This window comes from Cyrtonyx montezumae, unplaced genomic scaffold (genome assembly GCF_038088225.1).
Source record: "Cyrtonyx montezumae isolate F1298 unplaced genomic scaffold, pur_monq_1.0 scaffold_1, whole genome shotgun sequence".
Classification (NCBI taxonomy): Eukaryota; Metazoa; Chordata; class Aves; order Galliformes; family Odontophoridae; genus Cyrtonyx; species Cyrtonyx montezumae.
In genome coordinates, this window is record NW_027071825.1 from 25,172,061 (window position 1) to 25,193,094 (window position 21,034).

Genomic DNA, 21,034 nt, shown 5'->3' on the forward strand with positions numbered 1-21,034 from the left:
CTTATTGCTGAGCTGCACAGTGCTCAATGCTGCCATGGCCTCATCCCAGTCCACCCGGTGGGGCTCCTACTGGGCTACCTGGGAGCTGGATTCCTCTCATTTAGCTTCATTTTCAGGCTCTGCTCTTCCTCAGCAGATGGCGTTTTTATCTTGTTTGCGGAAAGTCCATATGGCCTAAAAGAGAGAGTATCTCTTTAATTGTAAAACATGACCACCTGTTCTGGTTTTAATGAATGCAGCATGCGTTCGTCTTCACATAACTACTTTAAAAATAGCTGCTTCAGTTGAATAAAAAACCCTCAATTGCGCGCCAACACTTGGGCCGCTGAAATAATCAATTAATAATTAAGTGGCTAATTTTAGAGCCCACTGGCCTTGCTTTTCCCCCGGCCCTGCAGTGATGAGAGCAGACAGTGATTGATTGCCCTGCTGCCATGGGGAGGCACGTCGCGTCGGGTGCCCGCAGACCTCCAGCTGCTTGTTGCTATGTTTTGGAGGCAAGTGCAACTCCGTGTCCCTTCGCTGCAATGGACCGTTGTCCAGATGCTTCCACACATTCTCATTCAGCCCATCCGCAGATCCCCCTTTCCCTGTCACCCTCTGAAGGAGAAAATGTGGTGATCCAGAGGCATCCTAATGACAGGCCAGCTGGAGAGGAGGCTGAAACTGGGAGCAAATGTAGGCTTGAAAGGCTTATCCACTGACTGGCTCCTAATGGGAAGCCTTGCTAGAATCATTTCTGCTCATTAAAATAACAATTGCCAGTTAACTGTTTTATAGCTCTAGGAGGTGTATGCTGGCCGAGTTTGCAAATGTGTCTGGTTTGCAAGCTTTCAGGGGGATAGAAGGGAGCAAGGTGCTCAGGTCTTACTGAAGTTAATGCTTAATCTGATGTCTCCTTGAAGATGATCCCCTCTGTTGAGTATGCGTGTTACATCACCATGCTGTTCTAAATACCTGAATTGTTGGAAAGCTCTAGGATTTGGGTCTGTAGCATTGGCAATTCTGAGGCTCCTGTTTTAGAGGTAGAAGGAACAGGAGCAAGTGAATGAGTGCTTGGGAGCTTGGCACTTCCCAGTGTCCTGGTGCTAGCAGGAGGGGATGCAGCAGCTGCAGAGCTGCAGGCAGGCTAGGTCCTGCCTGCTTGAGTCCCTCTGCCAGGAATGGAGGAGACTCAGAGTGTCCTCTTCTGCCCTGAGTAAAGGGCATGGGGTTGGAAAGGGAGACAGCTAGAAGTGCTCAGCAGGAAGGCCACTAGTCCCATATTGATATGTGGTGAAGTGAGGCCCTTAAAGCAGAGGGGACAACTTGCCTGCTTGCCACATCTGACTGGGGCTCCTTCATAGGGCCCTGACCCTCTGTGTCTTGCCATTAGCCCCTTTGTACGAGTGAAAAGCTGCTTCTGCTCCAGGAGCTGCGGTGGGCTGATCGATGGGAATCCAGTTATCTCCCAAAGCACTTGGGATGCTGAGACTGGACACTGTGAGTCTGAGAGCCCTGCTTCAAAACCATGCAAATACAGAGTTGGCTGCAGCTATTGGCATTTAAATTCATTTCTGGTTAATCTCGGTGATAATCTTCTGCTAGCAATGTGTTGTTTCAGCAGAAGGAAGATCGGAGCAGTGGTAGGTGATGCCTGGGTACTTTGAATTGCTGGGTAAGAAGGTTGAGGGCACAGAGCTGTGTGGGGTCTGGAGCACAGTGTGATGGGGAGCGATGAGGAAATGGGATGGGTCAGTGTGGAGAAGAAGAGCCTAGGGAGACCTCATCGCTCTCTCCAACTGCCTGAAGGGAGGCTGTGGTGAGCTAGGGGTTGGTTTCTGCTCCCAGCTAACAGTGATGGGACAGGAGGTGATGGAATCAAGTTGCAGCAAGGGAGGTTCAGGTTGGACACTTGGGACGATTTCTTCTCCAGAAGAGTGGCTGGGCTTTGGCATAGGCTGTGCAGGATGGTGATGGAGTCACTGTCCCTGCAGGTGTTCAAGAACTGTGGAGATGTGGCACTGAGGGACACGGTTTAGCAGTCATGATGGGGATAAGTCAAGGATTGGACTAGATGCTCTTATCTAGGTCTTTTCCAACCTTAATGATTCTGTAATTCTAAGGGAGGCTTCCTGCTCTGCTTCCATGCTCACGGTGTTGCCTGCCCTCCCAGGGTGCCCAGAGCAGCAGGAGATAATTAAATGAAGTTCAGCATTGACAATGGAAGGTCAGGGAGGGCGAAGCTGATTAACCTCATTAGGCTAGGAAGAGCACTGGGTGGCCTTAGGGCTTGGATCTCATGAGGGCTTCCATTCTTGCTTTTCTTTTTCTGTTTTCCTGGGAATTGGCATTTAGTTGTGCAGGAAATAAAACGTATTGCTAATTCTGTCGCAATCCTTTTTGTGAGGTTGCGGCACTGCAACGCATCTGAGAATTAAATGTAAAGAACTGAGATTTAGTCTCTGTTCTTTCACAAGTAGAAATGCTTATTCTCTCTCTTGATTGGTAATAAAGCCCAAGGAGAGAAGCAAAAACAGAAGTATAGAGGTTACCCATACAGGGTAAGTATGAGAAATTCAGTCCGTGTTTTCCATGGCGCAGTTTAAGTAGCAGACAGACTGAGTTTGTAGCCTAAGGTTCTTCAGCAGTTTTCCAAGAAGGGGACAGATTGAGGAAGGAGAGAGGGGGGGTGCCTTGGAAGCTGCAACTAGGCTGCCCAGGCGCAATGCCAAGAAGGAAGGCAGGAGCAGTGAGAGTCCTTTTAGCTGCTGCCTCGCACATGGGCTAAGTGGGGTTTGTAGAACTGAATTCTGGAGCCGTTTGAAGCAACCTGTTTTAAACACTCCCTTCCCGCTGTGCAGATTATTTACCCTAGTTGTGGCATGGAGTGAGATGTAGAAGGCGTAGACAGCACTTTCATTGTGAGCTACTTACCTGTGAGAGGTCTTGTTGATCCTTCCCAGCTGATAAATGTTTCCTCTTCTTTCTCGTTCACAGATCACTGTGTCCACTATTACGATCTTCGCAACACTAAGCAACCCATCATGGTGTTCAAAGGGCATCGCAAGGCGGTCTCCTATGCCAAATTTGTGAGTGGGGAGGAGATTGTCTCTGCGTAAGTATTTATTTTTATGTAGGGTAAGAACTTGGTAGCCCTTGGTTTCTGGCAGCCATTGCGGGTGCTTTGCAAGGTGGCCGGTGTGGGTGGATGCACACACTAGCTGTGCTTTTAGGAAGCAGATCTTTGCTTTTTCCAAGGCAAAAATAGCAATTCGTTCCTCGTGTTACTTAGCTCTACTCTGTCTTATGGAGCTAAGAAGCTTGAGGAACACGAAGACGAACAGATTCATTTTCTGACCTTAAGCCCCAGCTAAGGGAAGCTGCAAGTGGATGGTCCTCTTCAGAAGAGCCTATATGCTAAGGGTGTCAGCCCTGCTGCAGAGAAGGCTGCTGGCAGCTTAAGGATAGTAATCTGCAGCAGAAGGGCATCTGGTGGGTGACAGAAGTGATCAAATGCTATTGCTGCAGCTGAAGAGGGTGTTTAGCCACAACGTGAGAGCAATTCAAGTGGGACCACCTTAAAACCAAATGTGGCTGCCCCCATTCTAGATACGTTTTCAATCACGTACGGGTGAGCGTGTCTGTCAGATGATGTGTGGAAAGATTTGTAGGAGTGGGTACGTGAATAAAACAGAGATGAACTCCTGCTAAACAATGGGGAAAAGGCAAATAACTTTTGGGGGCTGCAGGCTGCTGGGGGGGGATCTTAAGTGCTGTACACAAGTGGGTTGGCATAGAGGGCAGCAGGAGGCAATCACAGGGTTAGATCTAGTCCCATCTTGCTTCCTTGAGCTGAGTAGGTGACTGTCTATCTCAGTTCTCTCCCATGTTTTCTCACAGCTTGCTCTAGCTGCCTGGAGCCAAAGCAGAGCTTCTTGAGGCATACATCTGAGTACTCAGGCTGCTGGTGAATTATGCTGATCTGAGCAGCATGATGGAAGATTCCCCAGTGACTTCCAGCGCTGTTTATATTTAATCAGCTCCTCTTCTTATTTCCATTAGCATTATAGCTCTTTGTAAGGGTGCAAATTCATACCTAGAACATAGATCATATTAAATTGAATGCTTTGAACCAGATCTGACTAAGAAGAAAGCATTTACTAGAAGCATAAGGAGGCTGAGAATGTTTTACAGCCATGATCAAGTGGAGCATCACACATAGGATGTCGTGGGACGCAACGATGCTGTCCTACTTGAGCTGTCCATATTGAAAGTGGTTTTCCCTGAGCCCTGAGAGGAATATCAATAGAGTTGTCAGAACTGGACAGGCAATAACAGGACAAGGGAGCTAACTCTAGGGTTCACCTATCTTTCTGTGTGAACAAAAGGAAGCATCTGAGAGAATAGATGTCTTAATTTTGCGAACTGGGGAGTCAGCAGTAGCAACTCCCAAAAGCCAAGCACCGATTCCTTTAAAGAAAAAAAGAATATTTGTATATTCAGATTGTTTAGATTTTTCTCTAAAGTTGTTTTATAGATTGCATTGATTTACTGTGCCCTGTAGAGTTAGGTTTTGACCTCGAGAATGTTCAGCACTGCCTGGTATTTAGCACAACACATTGATTGCAGTGCTGATTTACAGAGAGGCAGATTTAACAGAGCAGCACGTCCATGATATTTTTTGGAGAGGGTATGAAACCAGAAGAGAAGTGTCACAGCAGAAGGGTTAATGGCCTGTTCCTATCCTTGTGGCACAGTGGCAGGTAACCATCATCTTGTATGGCACACTTGTCCTAGAGAGTGAAAAAATGGCTAGAATGTGATGGAATATTGTTAAGCTATTACTAATTAAATGCTTTTAATGTGCAGTGTTTTTACTTTAATGAAGAGATCTAGAATGTACATTACTAAAACAGGGAGGTTAAGTGCCTATATACATGAGGTCATCTTGTTGGGTTAGCTAATAGCAGAAGCTGTCACAGGAACCTGACAGCTTGTAGACCAGGGATTATTCTTCTGTTGCTTCACTCTGCCTTCTGAAATTTTTAGTTTCCAGGCAACTCTCTAGCTTTAAAAAGCACCATTTTAAAAATAATATTGCTATCCTGATAGCAAAGAAGGCAATGTCCTTGTGCTTCTGGGCAAAACAAAAAAAAAAAAAGGCAAAACCAAACAACAACACCAAAACACAACAAACATACAAAAACAAAAAAACAAACCACAGCAGTAGTAGAGAGGTTTTTCCCTTTTCTTTGCATTGCTGTGATGGTGAATAGAATGGAAGAGAGAGTGAGCTGCAGTGTAGCTAGGGAAACTGAATGCATCCTTTTAGCTCTCCCTGGTCAAGACCTGGGACTAGGATAGCACTTCTGCTCAAGTCATGGTATTAGAGATAAAGTTCATACCCTCACTGGGATCTGACCTCACGCTGTTATTATATATGACTAACAAATCTTGCTGCAGCTCCCTTATCTCTCCTTTGTCATTCCAGCTGTCATTGAGGGCTGAGATAAGGTTTTTGCAGTGCAGCACGAGGTGCATCTCTCTCGTGCTATATTTTTAGGCAAATGTGACATTGGACTAATGTGTTACGTTGGGAATATTTGATGGATATTGTTAGTGTTGGGTTTTTTTCCTTCCAACTTCCAGTATTTGAGAAGCAGTAAGTTTGGCAGACACAGACTGTACCTGCCTCTCCTCTCTTCCATCTCAGTCAGATGACAGGTCCAACTCCCATTCTCTTTCAGATTTAAGGTCGGAACAGCTCTATCTGTTTTCTCGAGGGTGGGCTAACTGAGCTCCAGCCCCTTCCACATCAGCAGCTGTTGACATGCTCACAGCCATAAGTCAGGGAGTGCTGGGACATCAGAGCCTGGCTACTGCTAGAGAATAAATCCTGGCAGGTGAGAGAGGCTCGAGTCCCCTCATCTCTGAGGAAATGAATTAGCCCTGAGATCTGGGATCTTCCTAGTTTGGTTGAGCTCTGCCAGCCAGAGAAGTCTGCCTGCAGCTGCTTGTTCTTGCCGAAAGGGAGGTTTGCTCTCAGTAAATAGAAAAACATTTTGAAGACAGGTATGTTTGCACATGGGGGAACAATGCAAAACATCGATTTTGATTTTATCCCTACGGAATTGTATATTTTGAAAAGTAATATTTAGCTTTGCTGTCATGGTGAGAACGGCAAAAGTTTGAGATGTATATCCAGGCAGTCTCAATTACACAAGAGAAATCCATGTGAAATTAATGCAGGCAGTAACTCTGAACCCCCATAGATTTTTATGTGCTGCTGCTTGGTATTGGGCAGGAGGAGAACATCGTGCTTTCAGGGCAGCTGGAGGGGAGGAGACTGCCTTGAACTCTGTCAAGGCATGAGTGAGAATTTCAGCGAGCAGGCAGGAAGGAGCAGACCTCCTCTATGCTGTGGAAGTTGAAAAAAAAATCATGTCCCAAGTTGGCGAGGATTTGGAGGAGGCAGTGATGTCCCACAGGCCATACAATTCAGTGGAGGACTCTGCAGCTGATAGGAGAGAGGAAGAGTAACACTGCGAGGAAATATTTTATTCAAACATTTTGACAGGCTTTTTAAAGGAACAGATATTTTCCCAGGCTCAAGCTGGGTTGCACGTGATTGAAAGTGGGATAAATCTCCGGAAGCGCACTAAGACGTCCCACATTAACACTGCAAGTAGGGTGTTCAGGAGCAGTGTTTCAAGCAAGGATTACCTGCTTTATGGCAGCACTCTTAACTTCAAGTGTTGTTTTCAGGTCAACAGACAGCCAGCTGAAGCTGTGGAACGTAGGGAAACCTCACTGCTTGCGCTCCTTCAAGGGCCACATCAATGAGAAGAATTTTGTAGGGCTGGCATCCAACGGAGACTACATCGCCTGTGGTGAGTAGAGCAGCTGCCCTGAACAGTGCTCTAGGACTTCCCTGCCTTCCCCTTTGCAAAGCACACCAGCAACGTGCCATGATGCTGCGTGGACTTCTTAATAAAGGGTTGTGCTGAGCTTCCATGGGAATAATGTAAGCAGCTTGACCTAAGGGACTACATACTTGGTTTCCTTTCATTTGAGGTCTTTGTGTACGACAGTTGAGACTTGTTGCCACCAAAAACTGCTTATTAACATAGTCGGTGTTGATATGACGTATGCCCTTCAAATTTATCAGCTGATGCATCTTCCTGCATCTTTCTTGGGAAAGGGTAGCAGCTAGACCACGTAGGTGGGTCACAGACCTGTCACTTAGCCCAGCGTTCTGCATGGTGAAGCTGTGACTCCCTCATCATGAACAGCTTCTGTCAGGACTAACTCATCCTTAAGCAATTACTCCTTGGGTCTTTTCTGTCTTTTTGCTGCTTTTGGACTGCTGAACCTCTGCAAATCCTCAGGTCTTGGTGGAAAAGCATTGGCAGTGGGCAGACACTGCAGGGACCTTAGCATGTGTTCTCTGATCTCTCTGTAGCTTGTAAGGCAGAAATTGGGATGGATTTCTAAATAAAGCCTACTCGCTGTCTAGTTTCTCTCACTTAAACCTCCACGGACCCTACTGTCCTCTTCGATTACTGCAAGCAAATGTGTGACAGTGCTACCTGCCTCACAGCTGTGACACTGAGCAAGCATTCCACGTGCTAGTGTGGATGCTGTACTCTAAGGGCTTGACCCTAAGGAAGTTCTGGAGGAAAGTTGGTATCCAGTTTATTTTTCAAGTGCACTGCATGCTGCAGTTGTTTCGTAATAAAGCCTTTTTCAAGCACTGTGAAAGTTTGCTGTGGGGCATGCCCAGTTGCCAGGGCACCACAAGCATGATGACAGCTACAGGGAGGAAGTGTCATCTCTCGAAAGAATAAAAGAGCTGAGAAACTGTATTTCTTTGCCTGCTTCCAGAACGTAATCTTCTGTATTTTTTTTTTTATTTCTAGGAAGCGAAAATAATTCCCTTTACCTGTACTATAAGGGCCTCTCAAAGACACTTCTGACATTCAAGTTTGATACAGTCAAGAGTGTCCTGGACAAGGACCGGAAGGAAGATGACACAAATGAATTTGTGAGTGCTGTCTGCTGGAGGGCACTACCAGATGGGGTAAGCTTCTGCTCACTCACACAGCAGGGTGCTGAAAGGATGCCTCCTGATTTCACAGCGAGTGGCATTGCTGAGGGTTTGGTTGTGCTCAGAATTTCCCTGTTCATGGGTGTTGTAGGCCTGTGTAAGAAAGTGAAGAGCTGCAGGATCACTGAAGCGCTGTGAGCTGCAGGGAGGGGATGGTGGGGGACAAGGAGCTGCTGTGGCCTGATGTTTTCCACCCATGGGTCTAACTTTTGTATCTGAAATCCTGAAAGCAGCACTGTACTTCAAGTATCCGGTTTTGTGCATGTGTGTGCATTAGAGGAAGTATTGCTTTGATGTAGGCACTCACAGAAACTCACTGTGGACTCTGATTTAAGTGTTACCCTGTATACGTGGCTTGCTGTTTGAAATGTGTGCCCCATGTGTAAATATGTAAAAGAGGTGAGCCCTGGCTGCAGTTACTTCAATGAATATGTCAGTGACAGGCAACTCATGTAGGTAAAGTGTGTACTAATGCAGCATGCAGCCCCAAATCTGTGTTTCAGAGCATCTTTTAGGTGTGGGGAAGCTTTGGAGACCGAGAATGCTGCTTTTAAATTCTGAGTGTCCTTGAAAACCTTGCATAAAAAAACTTGAGTGAATCTCTTCTGTGCAAGTGTTTGCAGATCAGATACTTAACTGGTTTTTGGGGAGAAGAAGGAGGAAAGGATCTCATCCTAAATGCGGTCAATCAAGGAGCTGAAGTGGAATGTTGCCTAATTGATGTCTCTAGACGTTGCATTTACAAAGATAACGTTTTAGAAGAATAGCATCTACCAATTTTGTTTCAGAGTGAAGAAACTGCCCCCACAAACGTGATTCAATTGTCACTGGCATAAATTTATTTCAGATGAATGCTTTTAAGTCAAAAAAACAAAACGGGGGGGGAAAAATAACACCACATGTATCCGAAATGAAAGCTTGCCTTTCAGTTCAAAAGCGAAAAGTGGGGGGCTGCAGTTTGAGGAGTGGACATGGGACTGAATGGTGGAGGGTCACTAACACTTTTCTGGCTGGGGAGTTTAGGGGTGTTTGGTATACACAGTTGTCATGTCTCAGAGGAAGAGTTACCGTGGGAAGTTACGTAGTTCTGTGTTTCTGCTGGATTAAAACATGCTGCAGAAACCTCTGTGTCTGTGGACATCCCTTCCTTGACTTCCTTTACTGCAGTGTTTCTCTGCCCACTGACCTGCTGTGCAGCTTTCCTGCAGGCAGCACCCTAACAGTGGTCCCACCTCTTGGATTATTTCTGTTGCTGTCCATCCTTATCGGCCTTTTCTGTCTCTGATGTGTTGTGTTTTATTCTGGCAAACCTTCTCTTTAAACAACTGAGAAACTTCTGAGTGGTCACTGAGGGACATCAAACAATTCTTCACAACAGGGACGAAAAATTCTGTGCAATGAAGTGAGAAAATGTAAGAATTTTAAAATGTAGCAGTTAAATTGGGCCCTTAAAGGCTGCACCAAGCAACACTGAAGCTTTCCTTTGTTAAGCAGCCTTCAGAATCTGTCACCATCCTGATTTTATTTTCCATCATCCCTCTGCTTTTTCTTGGGCTTCTCCCAAATTTCCACGTCTCCCATGACAGCCACAGCACCTGGCTTCAGTTTGCAAAGAACACAGCAGAAAACTGCCTGTGGTCTGAGGGCTAAGCATTTTGCTTCACTGTTTCGCTTCTGTTAGCAGCACTTGCTGCCGTGCTTTACGTGCCAGGCAAGCAACCGTGCTGTCTTTGGCCACAAAGCCTCACTGCTGCCTTGTACCATCCCTGCAGCCTCCCCAGGAGGTGAAGTGCTCTCCAGCCCTGCATCCGCACGCTTCTCTTCCTCTTGTAGTGGCACAGTGGTCCTCTCAGACCTAATTGAGACTTTGCTCTTGTTCCTAGTAAATTAAATTACTGCACAGCCCAAAGGTCACTTACCTCCACAAAGTCTCCTTCAAATGATGAAACTTTTATTCTCCTTTTTGATAATGCCTCTTAAATTGGCATGAAATTTTCAAATGAGCTTTGTATATCGGCTCCCTAAAAGCTGTCGTGTTTCTTAATGATGCTGGGATGAGACAAGTCCTTTGCTTTGCAGCGCAGTCAGTGCGTATGGGCACTGGGGAACCTACTGCCTGTTTCTAGGTTAATTGCAGGCTTTGATCCTAGGGTGACTCACTCTGCCTTAGTTTCCTAATTAGAAGAGTTACCACCCCTGCCTTTGGCTGCTGCTGGTGATCGCTCTGCTAAGGAACTTAAAGCACAGAGCACAGCCCAGACTGCAGAGCTTGCCCAGGAGCCGTAGCGAGCGCTGTGGGCAAGCTCTGTGCTCTTCATGATGTCTTGCTGAGCCAGTTCAAAATCATTTGGGGTCTCTGTGGCAGTGGTCACTGTGCAGTGATTTCAGTCTGCAAAGTGGAGCTTGCAGGTAGGGGGTGCAGGCGCTGCCTGCCAGCTTTTCCCCAGGACTCCCAGGTGGAGCGGGCTCTTTTCTGTTTCCCTATGGTGTTGCTCTCAAGGATTGTTCTTTAATTAACCTTTCGAAATGAGATGAGTAAGTTTCAGATCTGTCAGTTATCTCGGGAAGCATCAGTACGTGTATTCCTTTGCTTCATGCAGTTAAGTGCAAAATCTTGGATCCTAATTAAAACTTAAACTAAAACTTTCAGATGAAATGTCATTGATTCTTTCCTAAATCTATTTTTGTGTAACTCGAGCTTCTCTTTCCTCCTGAGCCAGAGTCAAGCTGTGCCAGCAGCCCTTGCCAGAACCCATCTTTGTGTTTTCCTCCCCCCTTCCTTGGTCCTCCCTTGCTTCAGATGATGCAGAGGTCTGTTTGCTACAGCTGTTGCTTCTCCAGCTGCACAGGTCCAAGCAATGTGTTTTCTCCACGTGTGTCAAAGCGGTAACGAGTTAGAGAAATTGTCCTCTGTAAGTGCTTATTAGCATTTTGCATAAGGCTTATTCACTTGTTCAGCTTTTAGGTAATGTTTAGAAATGAGTACTAGCTCGTAGGCTAATGTTTTTGTTAGGCTGTTCAGAGAGAACAAATGTTTCAGCGTGTACTTGAGGAAGGGAGCCTTCATGCTTCTCTTAATGCTGCATTTTCGATATAAGTAAATGGGTTTTGTTGTGGGTTTTTGTGTTTTTTTTTCCTTTTTAAGGCATTTTTTAGTACCAGGTGAGGACAGAGAAGGCTTCGGGAAATTCTTGTCCCAGATGATGTGTTGGTGAATCAGAATAATAAAGGCTGAAAAGAGTTCTAAGATTGCCAAGCCCACCCCCCCCACCCCCAAGGGCCCACTGCCTATGTCCTTCAATGCCACATCTGCATGGTTCAGTAACACCTCCAGGGTCAGTGACCCCAACACCTCCTGGGCAGCTGTGCCAGTGCCCCACCACTCTTTTGGAGTAGTCTTTCCTATTATCCAACCTGAACCTCTTCTACTTTTTATACTATACCCTTTATTTCTGGCACCTTACTTTATTTGAAACCCAGATCTGGTCTTGAAATAGCTAAATACATTCTTTTATTTCAGTAGCATCCAAGCAGACTAAAGACGTGATGTTTTCTCCTTCCCTAAAAGGGGCACCTTTCATTTGGACCTGGTTTCCTATATTGCAGAGCTCAGGGTGTGCCTCACACATCTGTGTCAAACGATTGCTTCTCAGCTAGCCCCTTTCCCATCTGCAGTTAGCATTTCTCAGAAGCTGTCAGAAGAGAAACCAGTGCTGAACCTGCTCCCAGGACAGCAAAAAGGTATTACTGCTGAACACAGAAGCAATTTGATTATGTAGATTAAGCATGGCTCAATCTATCATAATCACTGTAAAGAAGCCATTTAATTTTGTACCTGTTTGCATGAGTATTCATTACTGCTGATAAGCAGGTTAGCTGGGGAAAGGTTTCTCAAGCAGAAACGTTGAGGTTTTGATACCGAGAAGGAGATAAAGATATGAGCAGGAAAATGTCATGTAAATTAGCTTAGGTAAAGCTTTACTTATGTATGTGTGTGTGTGCTGGGTGGCTTGGGAGCACCACAGCAGGTGGAAGAACAGCAGCACTGTGAATCCATCTCCTCTGCATGACGTGGGAGGAGCTGGTGTGCATCTTCTCACCTTGTTGGCACTCTTTGGAAGGCATCTGGATTTAAGGGCAGTGTGTGTTGGAAGCAAGTGTCCAGCAGCAACACAGAGCAGCAGGCTGAGGGGCTTTGGGCTTCAAGCTGCCTTTAGGCACTGTTATATGACAGAAGCATTTACATAATTAGTTTTGCATCTCTGAACTTCTTTTCATTAATCTGTGAAGATGGAAATATTCCCTTCAGGTGGATTTTGGTGCAGCTCTTCAGAAAGCAAGTTACTCCTCTGTTCCTTTGTTCCTCTCAATGATCAGCTTTGTTTCTAATGATGTCTGACTTGAATTCTGTAAATAGAAACCCATAATTATTTCACAATAAGCTGGTCATTTAATAGGGCTGTAATCTTGTTCAGTGATGAAAAGTAGCCATCCTTTGTTTCCCAGTAGCCTAATAAACAGTGCTCAGTGTACACACAAACTAGTCAGGGCCTCTGATAATTTACAATCAGCAAATTGGCTCCCTTCACTGGATTTAATTTAGCCAATACAAATTATTTTGGGAAGTGATTCATTGCCATTTTAAAGCACTAATTAATTTGGATGACTTATGAACATTAGAAGTGAAACCTCCTTTGTCATTTCCAAATAACCCAAAGCTTATTGAGTATCATTCTTGAGTAACTTGTATTGACTGCGACTACAGCACTTGTAACTTGGGGTACTAATTTTGGTGGGATTTACTGGGAGGGGGAGAAGAGTAAGACTTCATTTTGTCGTCGTTGTTGCTGTTCTGCTTTGCTTTTTGAAAAGTTTAAAAGTCTCAGAATTGCTGACAGTTTTGTCCTAATGCTTTCACTGAGGTTTGCTTCTTTTTGCAGCATCCTCATCTTGTTGCTCAGGTGATAGTTACGATGTAAGCAGGAATCCAACTAAAGCTTAGGGGCAAAATGCCTGTCGCAAGTGCTCAGACCCAAACCGTCCCTGCTTCCCCACGCCTGGGTGGGGGTGGCCATGGAGGGATGTTTTCTGGCTCATCCTTTCTTTCCCAAACCTGGGCACAGAAGCTGGCCTCCATCATTGCCTTGCAGCACCTCCAAACTGGTGTTCTGGCAGGTCATTCTGTGCTGTAGCATTGCAGTGTGCTGGAGATGCAGTATCCTGGGGATGCATTCTTCCTGTTCTCCCTCGTGATTGAAATGCACAGCAGTTTACGGCAAGCTGAGAACCATCAGCTTTTAAGAAAAGCAAGGAGATAAGGCTTTGATCAGATTTCTTTTTTTTCTTTCCCTCCCCTCCCCACCCAAAAAAATCTTCAAAGATTTCCCTTCCATCAGTGGAACTTGCCTAAGCCCTGCAGCATGTGTGCTGTGAAGCTGGGAGCTGCGTGATGGCTTCCCCTTCCTCTCTGCATGTCCTCTTCTTCTCTCTGGCCTTTGGCAATACTTTCAACAAGAAGTTTTTGACTTCTTTACTTAGCTGCTTCACGCTTTCCAGGCTTAGATTGTAAACATGTTTTATTTCTCTTCTATCTTTTTCGTGACTTTCCTTGCTTGGAAATCTCTGATTTTCATTAAAGAAAAGAAGTGGAACCCGGAATATTGCAAGATAACACTGTACATCATGCATGCTTCATTTTTTTTTCTCTAAACCTTAGCACATTACTTATGCATGCCAACACACGCAGTATATATTGTTTTGCATGCTGCTTGAAAACTCTTTTTGAGTGCAGAATAATTTCAACCTTGCAGACCAAAAAAATGTCACAAGTTCAGCTGGCGTGCTCATATTCTCTCATACGTGCATCGCTTCAAATGCTCATTTTTGGGCTCTGTTTTTTGTCTGACTAAAGAGAATCAATCCTAAAAGACTGCTCAGGCTACTGTAACAATATTTTACTCCTTATCTGAAGCCTTGAAGTCCAACCGCAGAGAACTTCGTGGGGGAAAGACATCGTACTCTGTTATTAATGTTTCATGCACTATATTGAAATTGCAGTATTTTGACACTTCGCTCCGTGTGAAAGACCATGGCAATTATGTAAATGATAGGCTTCAGGAGAGAGCATTCAAGTTGGAATCTTTAGTACAAGAAGCCAAATATTGGGAAGTGCTTTCCCTTATTACCTGTCCCTTGCTGTGGGATGCCCCCAGGGCTGCCCCCACGATGTGGGCAGGGGTGGAGGGTTTCAGGCACTTGGCTCTGCTCCTTGTTATCTGGTGAGGGGCATTTGGGAGGAAAAAAAAAGATGCGTTGCACCTTTCATTTTGCTGTCTCAGGGCTCAGAGCAGCACGCCAGCAGGTGCAGAATGCATATGTTAACTCTTCCTTTTCTAGATGCAGAGCTGCTGTTGGTACAGCCAGCGTGAGCAGAGGGGATGAGCCTGTCGCTTTTGTTCAACCCTGGAAGTTCAGGTCCCCTGTGGTACTGCAGCACTCTGATATCATTCGAGCTTCTATTTTAAGAATAGCCTCTCCAAGAAGTGTAGGTGGCTTGGTTTTCCTTTGTTAGCTTTACGTTTACATTTGCAAACTCAATTTCCCTCTCCTTCCGCAAGGTGAGGCGTGCATCTTTTCCCCTGCATAATCACAGAATGCTGCCACAGGGCTGATGGTGGCTTTTTTTGGAAGTGAAGGCAGATCAAAGTTGCTCGTGTTTCCCGAATGAAGGCTGCCCGTGCACTCAAACGTCTGCAGCTGATATTTGCTTACCTATGCATCTCCTCCACCAGAAGCACGATGCGGGTGGGACCGAGGTCCTCCTTATTACAGTCATCTGTTTCCTAGAGCAGTGAATGACACAGCGTAACTCTGTTGGCACTACAGCCCAGGAGCTGATCCCAGTGGTGCAGCTGCACGGATAACGGATTGCAGTTCGCTGTCGGTGTGAGCAGAGGTCTGAGCAGGCTCTTGTTGTTTCCTGGGTTTTTAAAGAACAAGAGCATCCCAATGCAATCAGAAATTGCATTGGTATGGTACACACCGCGAGCTGAGGATGCAAAAGAGTCTCTGTGCAGCTGTCATTAAACTTGTAAGTGGCTGTTTCTCTCCTGTCGGGCCTCTGCTGCTTTTGTAAACAACAGTTCTTTATTCAGGTCTGAGTTTTATAACAGATGAGCCAAAGTCAGGAGTTCAGCTGTCACCTTGACTTCATTCCCAACTCCATCCTTAGTTCCCTGCTGTACCACACTGCTGCAAGGCACAAGCTGAGATGTAGCAGTAGGGATTTGTGTGGCTCTTCACATAAGCTGTACCCCAAACAGTGCCACGTGATAGAAGATTCCCTATACAACAGCATTGCTCGGGGGTACCCTTGTGTGTTCTGCAAAGGGAAAATAAAAGCGGATTCCCACTCAGAGAGCATTTGCTTTTCAAATCAAACATTTGTATGACTTCTTTTCTTCTTCACCAGTCATCTGCAGTGCTGCTGTTGGATCCCTGATCTGAACTCTGATAGGTGTCCTGCTGAGCCGTAAAGACACCAAATCCAATGATTGATGGAGGTTTGGTTTGGTTGGTTGGTCAGATGGTGCCTAGAAACCTGCTTCTTATGAGTTGTAAGCTTCTCTTTTGCCAGGCTTGTTCTTCTTGTCTCTGTGGGAGAGCTGAGCCTTGTGAGGTTTTCACCCTCTATAGCACTAGGGTTTAGAGTTGTTAGGCTTGCTTTCTGAACTCAAAGCCTTCAGATAGCACTGTTGGAACAAAACAGAGGAGTTGTGTAGATAGAGCTGGCATGTATTAACTGATCTCAAGCTCCAACAAAAGCTAATCTCCAGATTTGTCAGGAAGACTACACGAGTGACCACTGCTGCCCTTTCCACTGTTCAGTTCATCTGGCTTTTGTTACTGAAGTGCCATCTGTTTTGAAGTCTCTGATTGGCACAAAGTGAGATGCGACTCCTTTAGCCAATTCTCAGCAGCCTAGGCAGCAGTCAGTCTGTGTCTAGTGAAGCGTCTCCCATTTACAATAGGAACTGCAGGGGTCAAGCTCCCATCTCAGCACTAATGGAGGAGCCTGGTTTCAGAGCAGTAAGAGCAGAGCAGGTTGTGAGCAGCCGTTGGCACCGGGCTCACCACTGCCTTTGAAGCCAGCTTCGTTGGAGCAGCACAATTCCCTCAGCAAGGGCATCCGAAACCTCACTGCCGCTTGAAGGTGGTTTTATAACCTCATCCCCTTTAACAAGTGCTGCTGCTTCAGCTGCAGTCAAAGCAACCTCAGGGTACTCTTGTTTTCATTCTCTGGCACACCTGCTGACGCTGAGTTCTGCCAGGTCACCGCCGGTCCGTTGTCGCAGTTCACGAGCTGCACCAACCTTTTGCTCTGGTGCTCCCAATTAAGCACTTGCACTGGCAAGGGTTTAATGTTTTACGGAGTCTCAATGAAGTGGAAAAAATATGAAATGATTTTTTTTTTTTCCTTCCTGGCCCAAGATTTTGATCAGATGATTTAATCTCTGGGTGAAAGGGAAGTAGAAGCATTTATGCACAGGTGGTTTTGTCTGAAAAAGCTTTGCTTTATGTAGGTCTCTACAGTAGCACTTACTGCTTGGCTTTGGGACAACTGTTCTGAAGGTTTCCTTATGCTTTCTGCACTTCCATTATCAAAGACACAGAGCATTGAAAAACCCTGCAACTTGTGACCAGTTCGACGTCGATTGCGTTGCCTGCTGGTAGAGGAAGAATTAAGGCTTTTGTGGTGCTGGTCTTCCCCCAGCAAAAAGCATTGATGCATCTCTCTCAGACGTAGGGTCTGAGTTTTGGTGTGGAGCCAGGAGTTGGGCTCAGTCATCCTTATGGGTTCCTACCAACTCAGGAAGGAATTAATTTCTAACCTACTGAAATAAGACTTCTTTTCTTTCTGCTGTTGTCCCGGCCTGGTTCTCACCAAGGGCAGACAAGCAAGCTGTCTGCGTGCAGTGATCACCCCCATCCAAGAATCCAACTGCCTGGCTGTGTAATTAGGACGTGTAATTATTTTATATGGAGTACGTACAGAATTATACTAATCAGCCCTGCCTGAGGAAGAGAATCCAGTACAGCTGGAAAATTACACTTAGTAAGTTAATGGGTACCTTGTAGAAGGGAGTGGTGCTGTTAGTGAGGGTTGTGCAGCTCAGCAGAGCTGTGCTCACCCACACGAGGCACTCTGAATTCTGCATGGGAGGAGGGCTTCAAACAGCTGTACCTCTCATACGTTAGTGCCCATCACCATCACTTCTAAACCCGTATCTAGTTGCTAAAGCTGTAGAAAAGTCAGCTGTTTGCTGCAGCATTGGATTTTCTAGATTCATTTAGCACTTCTGAAATGAATATGAAGAGGTGCAGCCTGGGGAGCAGGCAGACAGAACTGCATTGTTTTCCACTTACTTCTAATAATGAGAGATACTGGAGGGAAGATAAGCAATATTGCTTGTACAAGGAGGAAAGATTGGTTCAGATCTACTTAAAGAAAAAAAAAAAGTAATAAAAATAATTCCTTTTACCTGTAATCTGCAGATAGCATTATAAATTAATTGCAGTGGGAGGAGGAGAAGCTGCATCCCTTTTCACTACCCCACTAAGGGGGACTCCACATCCTTAGCCAGGGCTCCAGCATAAAGCAGCATACGTGATTACTTTTTTCTTCCTCGTTTCCTGGTTGATCAATTTGATTGTCTGAGCCCCTGTTCTTCCAGGAAAAAAATCTTCTCCCAAGCAGGCTCCTGCAGCCAAGTTTGTTCTCCTGACCACGGCATGATGGAAAGCCTGTCTCATCTGGGAAGTATGTGCTCGTGGAAAGCCGTGATCATTTAGAGCGAAATATCCTTGATTAAAGTAGGAGGTTAATGGTGCTTCTGTGTGTGCCTCGGTTTAGAACTTGCACGTTAGCTCCAGCATTTGAAGGGATGCACTTGAGCCAGCAGAAAAAGACAAAAAAAAAAAAAGAAAGAAAAGAAAAGAAAGAGAAAATGAGCTGGAAGTGAAATACAAATGTCCTTACTTAGAACAGAAGAATTCATCCCTCTGTAGGCATTCTGTTTTCATTAGGCTCTTGCTTGACTTGACACAGTGCAAAAGAAGAAACTCAAACTCTTGGAAACTCTTTGAAAACGGGAAGGGGAAAGCAGGAGATAGCAGCTTGTGGAACTTTTGTTCTGGTGCTGCAGCCTGCAGTGGGAATGCACGAGGTGGCTTTGTTTCAGGATGCGAGGGGATGTGTTTACCTTACCAAGTGTAAGCAGAGTCACACTGTGAAAATCGCTCTGCCGCTGCTCAGATGTTTGTATAAGAAAAATACTGCTTTAAAGATTTCTTTTAGATAAATGTTTGGTTAGGCGTACGGTGACGGGGCGAGGAGACGCAGTTGGCTGGCAGCAGCTTTGCCAGTATCCTGCAATGGACCTCTGCAGTCATTTTGAGGCTCTGAGAACAATGCTCCTTGCTTTCCCCAGGAGCAGAGCAGGCTGAGCGTGCAGGTGGGACAGGGGCTGCCTCCTCCTAAGTGTTTGGGCAGGCTCTTAAAGCTTCCATTCTCCTTGCTGAGCAGGTTGAAAGTGGTTTTATGATGTAGGCAAGTGTGTTCTCAGCCAGGTGGGGGCTTCTGTATTTGTTTCATGTGCAGAATTGGAGTCCCACTCACTGTAAATAAAAGGGGATGAAGTAATGAAACTGTCGCACGCTGAGCCACATTGTCTCTGCCTCCCCTTACCCTGTGTGTGTGCTGCATGTGGCTTTTTGGAGGCCGTTTCTTCCTGTATCATTTATTTCCTCCCTGGATGCCTTAGCGAGGGCAGTAGATGATCATGAACTCTTTGCAGGAGCTGTCTTTCTGCTGATGATGTAGCAGAGCACGTAGGTTTGCTGTGACAGGAAATAAGTTGTGCTTAGTCCTGGCAGTGAACAGTTGTTGTTATCTTCAGATTGGCTGTACTTTGTCCTATATTTCTTCTCATCCCTGCTCCGAGATGCTCTTGGGCTCCAGAGGAAGCAGCAGGTACCCGCTCCAGAGCTGTGATGTGCATGGAGGAATGAGCAGACAGCAGCATCTCTGCAGAAGGAGTGTTGAAAAGGAAGTAATCGAGGGAGGAGGAAGCAGATTAGGTTAAAAAAGTAAAATAAAAATGATCAGATGCCAGAAGTGTTTGCTGTCTCCCCTCATCAGCATAGCTCAGGTGTGTATCCCCATTTATGTTGCTGAAGGATATAAAATCAGAGGTACTCTGCATCTCAGCACAAGGAGCTCATTCAGTCCTATAATTCCAGTAGCATGTAACACCATTTTTTCTTTATATACTCGAATCTTTTTAAATGTCCTTTTTGCTGTTAGTGTCAGTGGTGGCTTAATGGATTTCTTGATAGTTGAGCTCCTCTTTTTGATACAGTTCTGTTAATCTGTGCGTCTGCTCAGAAAGACAGTGCGTAAAAATCACTCCTTTCAATTTGAGATATCTGGAGATAATTTTTATACCCACTGTGTGAAAATAACTTGAACAGTAGTAGAATTATCCATTGTAAGAGGTGATTTTGCTTGTGAATTGGGTTTAAAGATAAAATCTTCCTCGTTCCTGGGACCTGGATTTCCTATTCATTGCTCTCTGTCGAGATTAATCGGGAGCAAGGCTTAGTCCAGAAGGTGATTGAATTGTCCTTAAACAGTGATGTAGAACATTACCCACTTTATCGAAATCCTTTTACAGTCTTGCAGTGCTAAGAAATCACGGGCCTGTGAGCTGCCTGTGATGTGCACAGTACGAGGAAGGGCACTGCTGCTTCATTTGCTGGCTCTTGGGAAAGACAAATGTTTCCTGAGTGTTTTTGGACTACAGTCGTTGTAACTGTTAAGAATTAAGCTCCTCTTTTTCAGCAAGAAGCATGTAGAGCGTGTAGGTTGCCCTAAATCTCCAGTTACAGAACACAGTAATGATTTCTGGGAGGTTATTTCCCCCTTTTGGAGGACCAAGAACGGGGAGAAGCATCTCATTCTCACAGGAACACACGAGCTCTTCATTTCCAGGAGTCCACCACTTCATTTCAGGAGTCCCATCTGAGAATGGTCTGTGATCAGCAACGTTTGGTAATACTCATTTCAGATGCATGTACCACATCCAACATAAAAAAATAAATAAAAGCAGCTTGTTGTTTAATGGCCTTGCTGTAAGGATGCTGGCAGCCAGCACGCTGCTGGCACGCTGCTCCCTGTAGTTTAGGAGAGTAGTCAAGGCCAGGAGATTTAGGGGCTTATTAAAGGCACTGCAGCTTCAGGCACTCCTCCTAGCTAGCAGTCACCTAGCGAGTAAGAAAGACTGAGAAAGAGTCTTTGGGGTGTTGCTGAGTGCTGTTATTCCTGTGCTTTGTGCAGCGTCATTCTCGTGGCAGGAATGATTTTGATTTTCCGAGTTAAACTTTCCCACTTTGTGGTAGCTTTTTAGTATTTGAATGCTTTTTCCTACAGCTTATTTGCATGTGTTATTTCACCTTTCATTTAGGATTGGGTACAGTCAGAAGCTTGGGATAAAAAACTCTAACAAAAGTCTGTTTTAATCACAGAATGTTGGAGGACCGGAAGCTGCTGGGACCAGCTGGGACCAATCGTGGGCAAAACAAGTGTTTTGTCCTCTGTTGCAGTCTTCCTAGAGTGAAGTGGAGGTCTCTGTCTGCTTTAGGAGAGCCAACTAAACTGGATCGTTCCCCTCCATACATGTTTGATGCCAAAATGTGCCGGGATAGCTTGTTCTGCTGCCAGCTGCAGTGGTCCCACAGCGTGGGGAGGGCCATTGAGCAGCCCAGAGCTGTGTGTGATTGCTTAGAGGTAGGCTAGCCCTGTAGTTTAAAGCAAGACTATAATCACAGCTGTTGCATTTTGTATTAAAATGGCTTTTTTTTTTTTTTAAGTCCTAATTAGGTTTT

General features: G+C 45.4%; 1 protein-coding gene and 1 non-coding gene across 5 annotated transcripts in view; both read left to right on the top strand.

Moving 5' to 3' along the window:
• Positions 1-21,034, top strand: part of COP1 (COP1 E3 ubiquitin ligase) — a 123,352-nt gene that overhangs the window by 86,369 nt on the left and 15,949 nt on the right. For all 4 annotated transcript variants that reach the window (XM_065745371.1, XM_065745379.1, XM_065745394.1 and 1 more), the window contains exons 16-18: positions 2,980-3,097; positions 6,748-6,872; positions 7,902-8,062. In XM_065745371.1, coding sequence (XP_065601443.1) covers positions 2,980-3,097; positions 6,748-6,872; positions 7,902-8,062 — 404 coding nt within the window. The remainder of the gene's footprint in view (positions 1-2,979; positions 3,098-6,747; positions 6,873-7,901; positions 8,063-21,034) is intronic.
• LOC136055365 (small Cajal body-specific RNA 3) lies at positions 20,696-20,828 on the top strand. Its single transcript, XR_010622847.1, has one exon. It is a non-coding gene; the product is annotated as a small Cajal body-specific RNA 3 (non-coding RNA).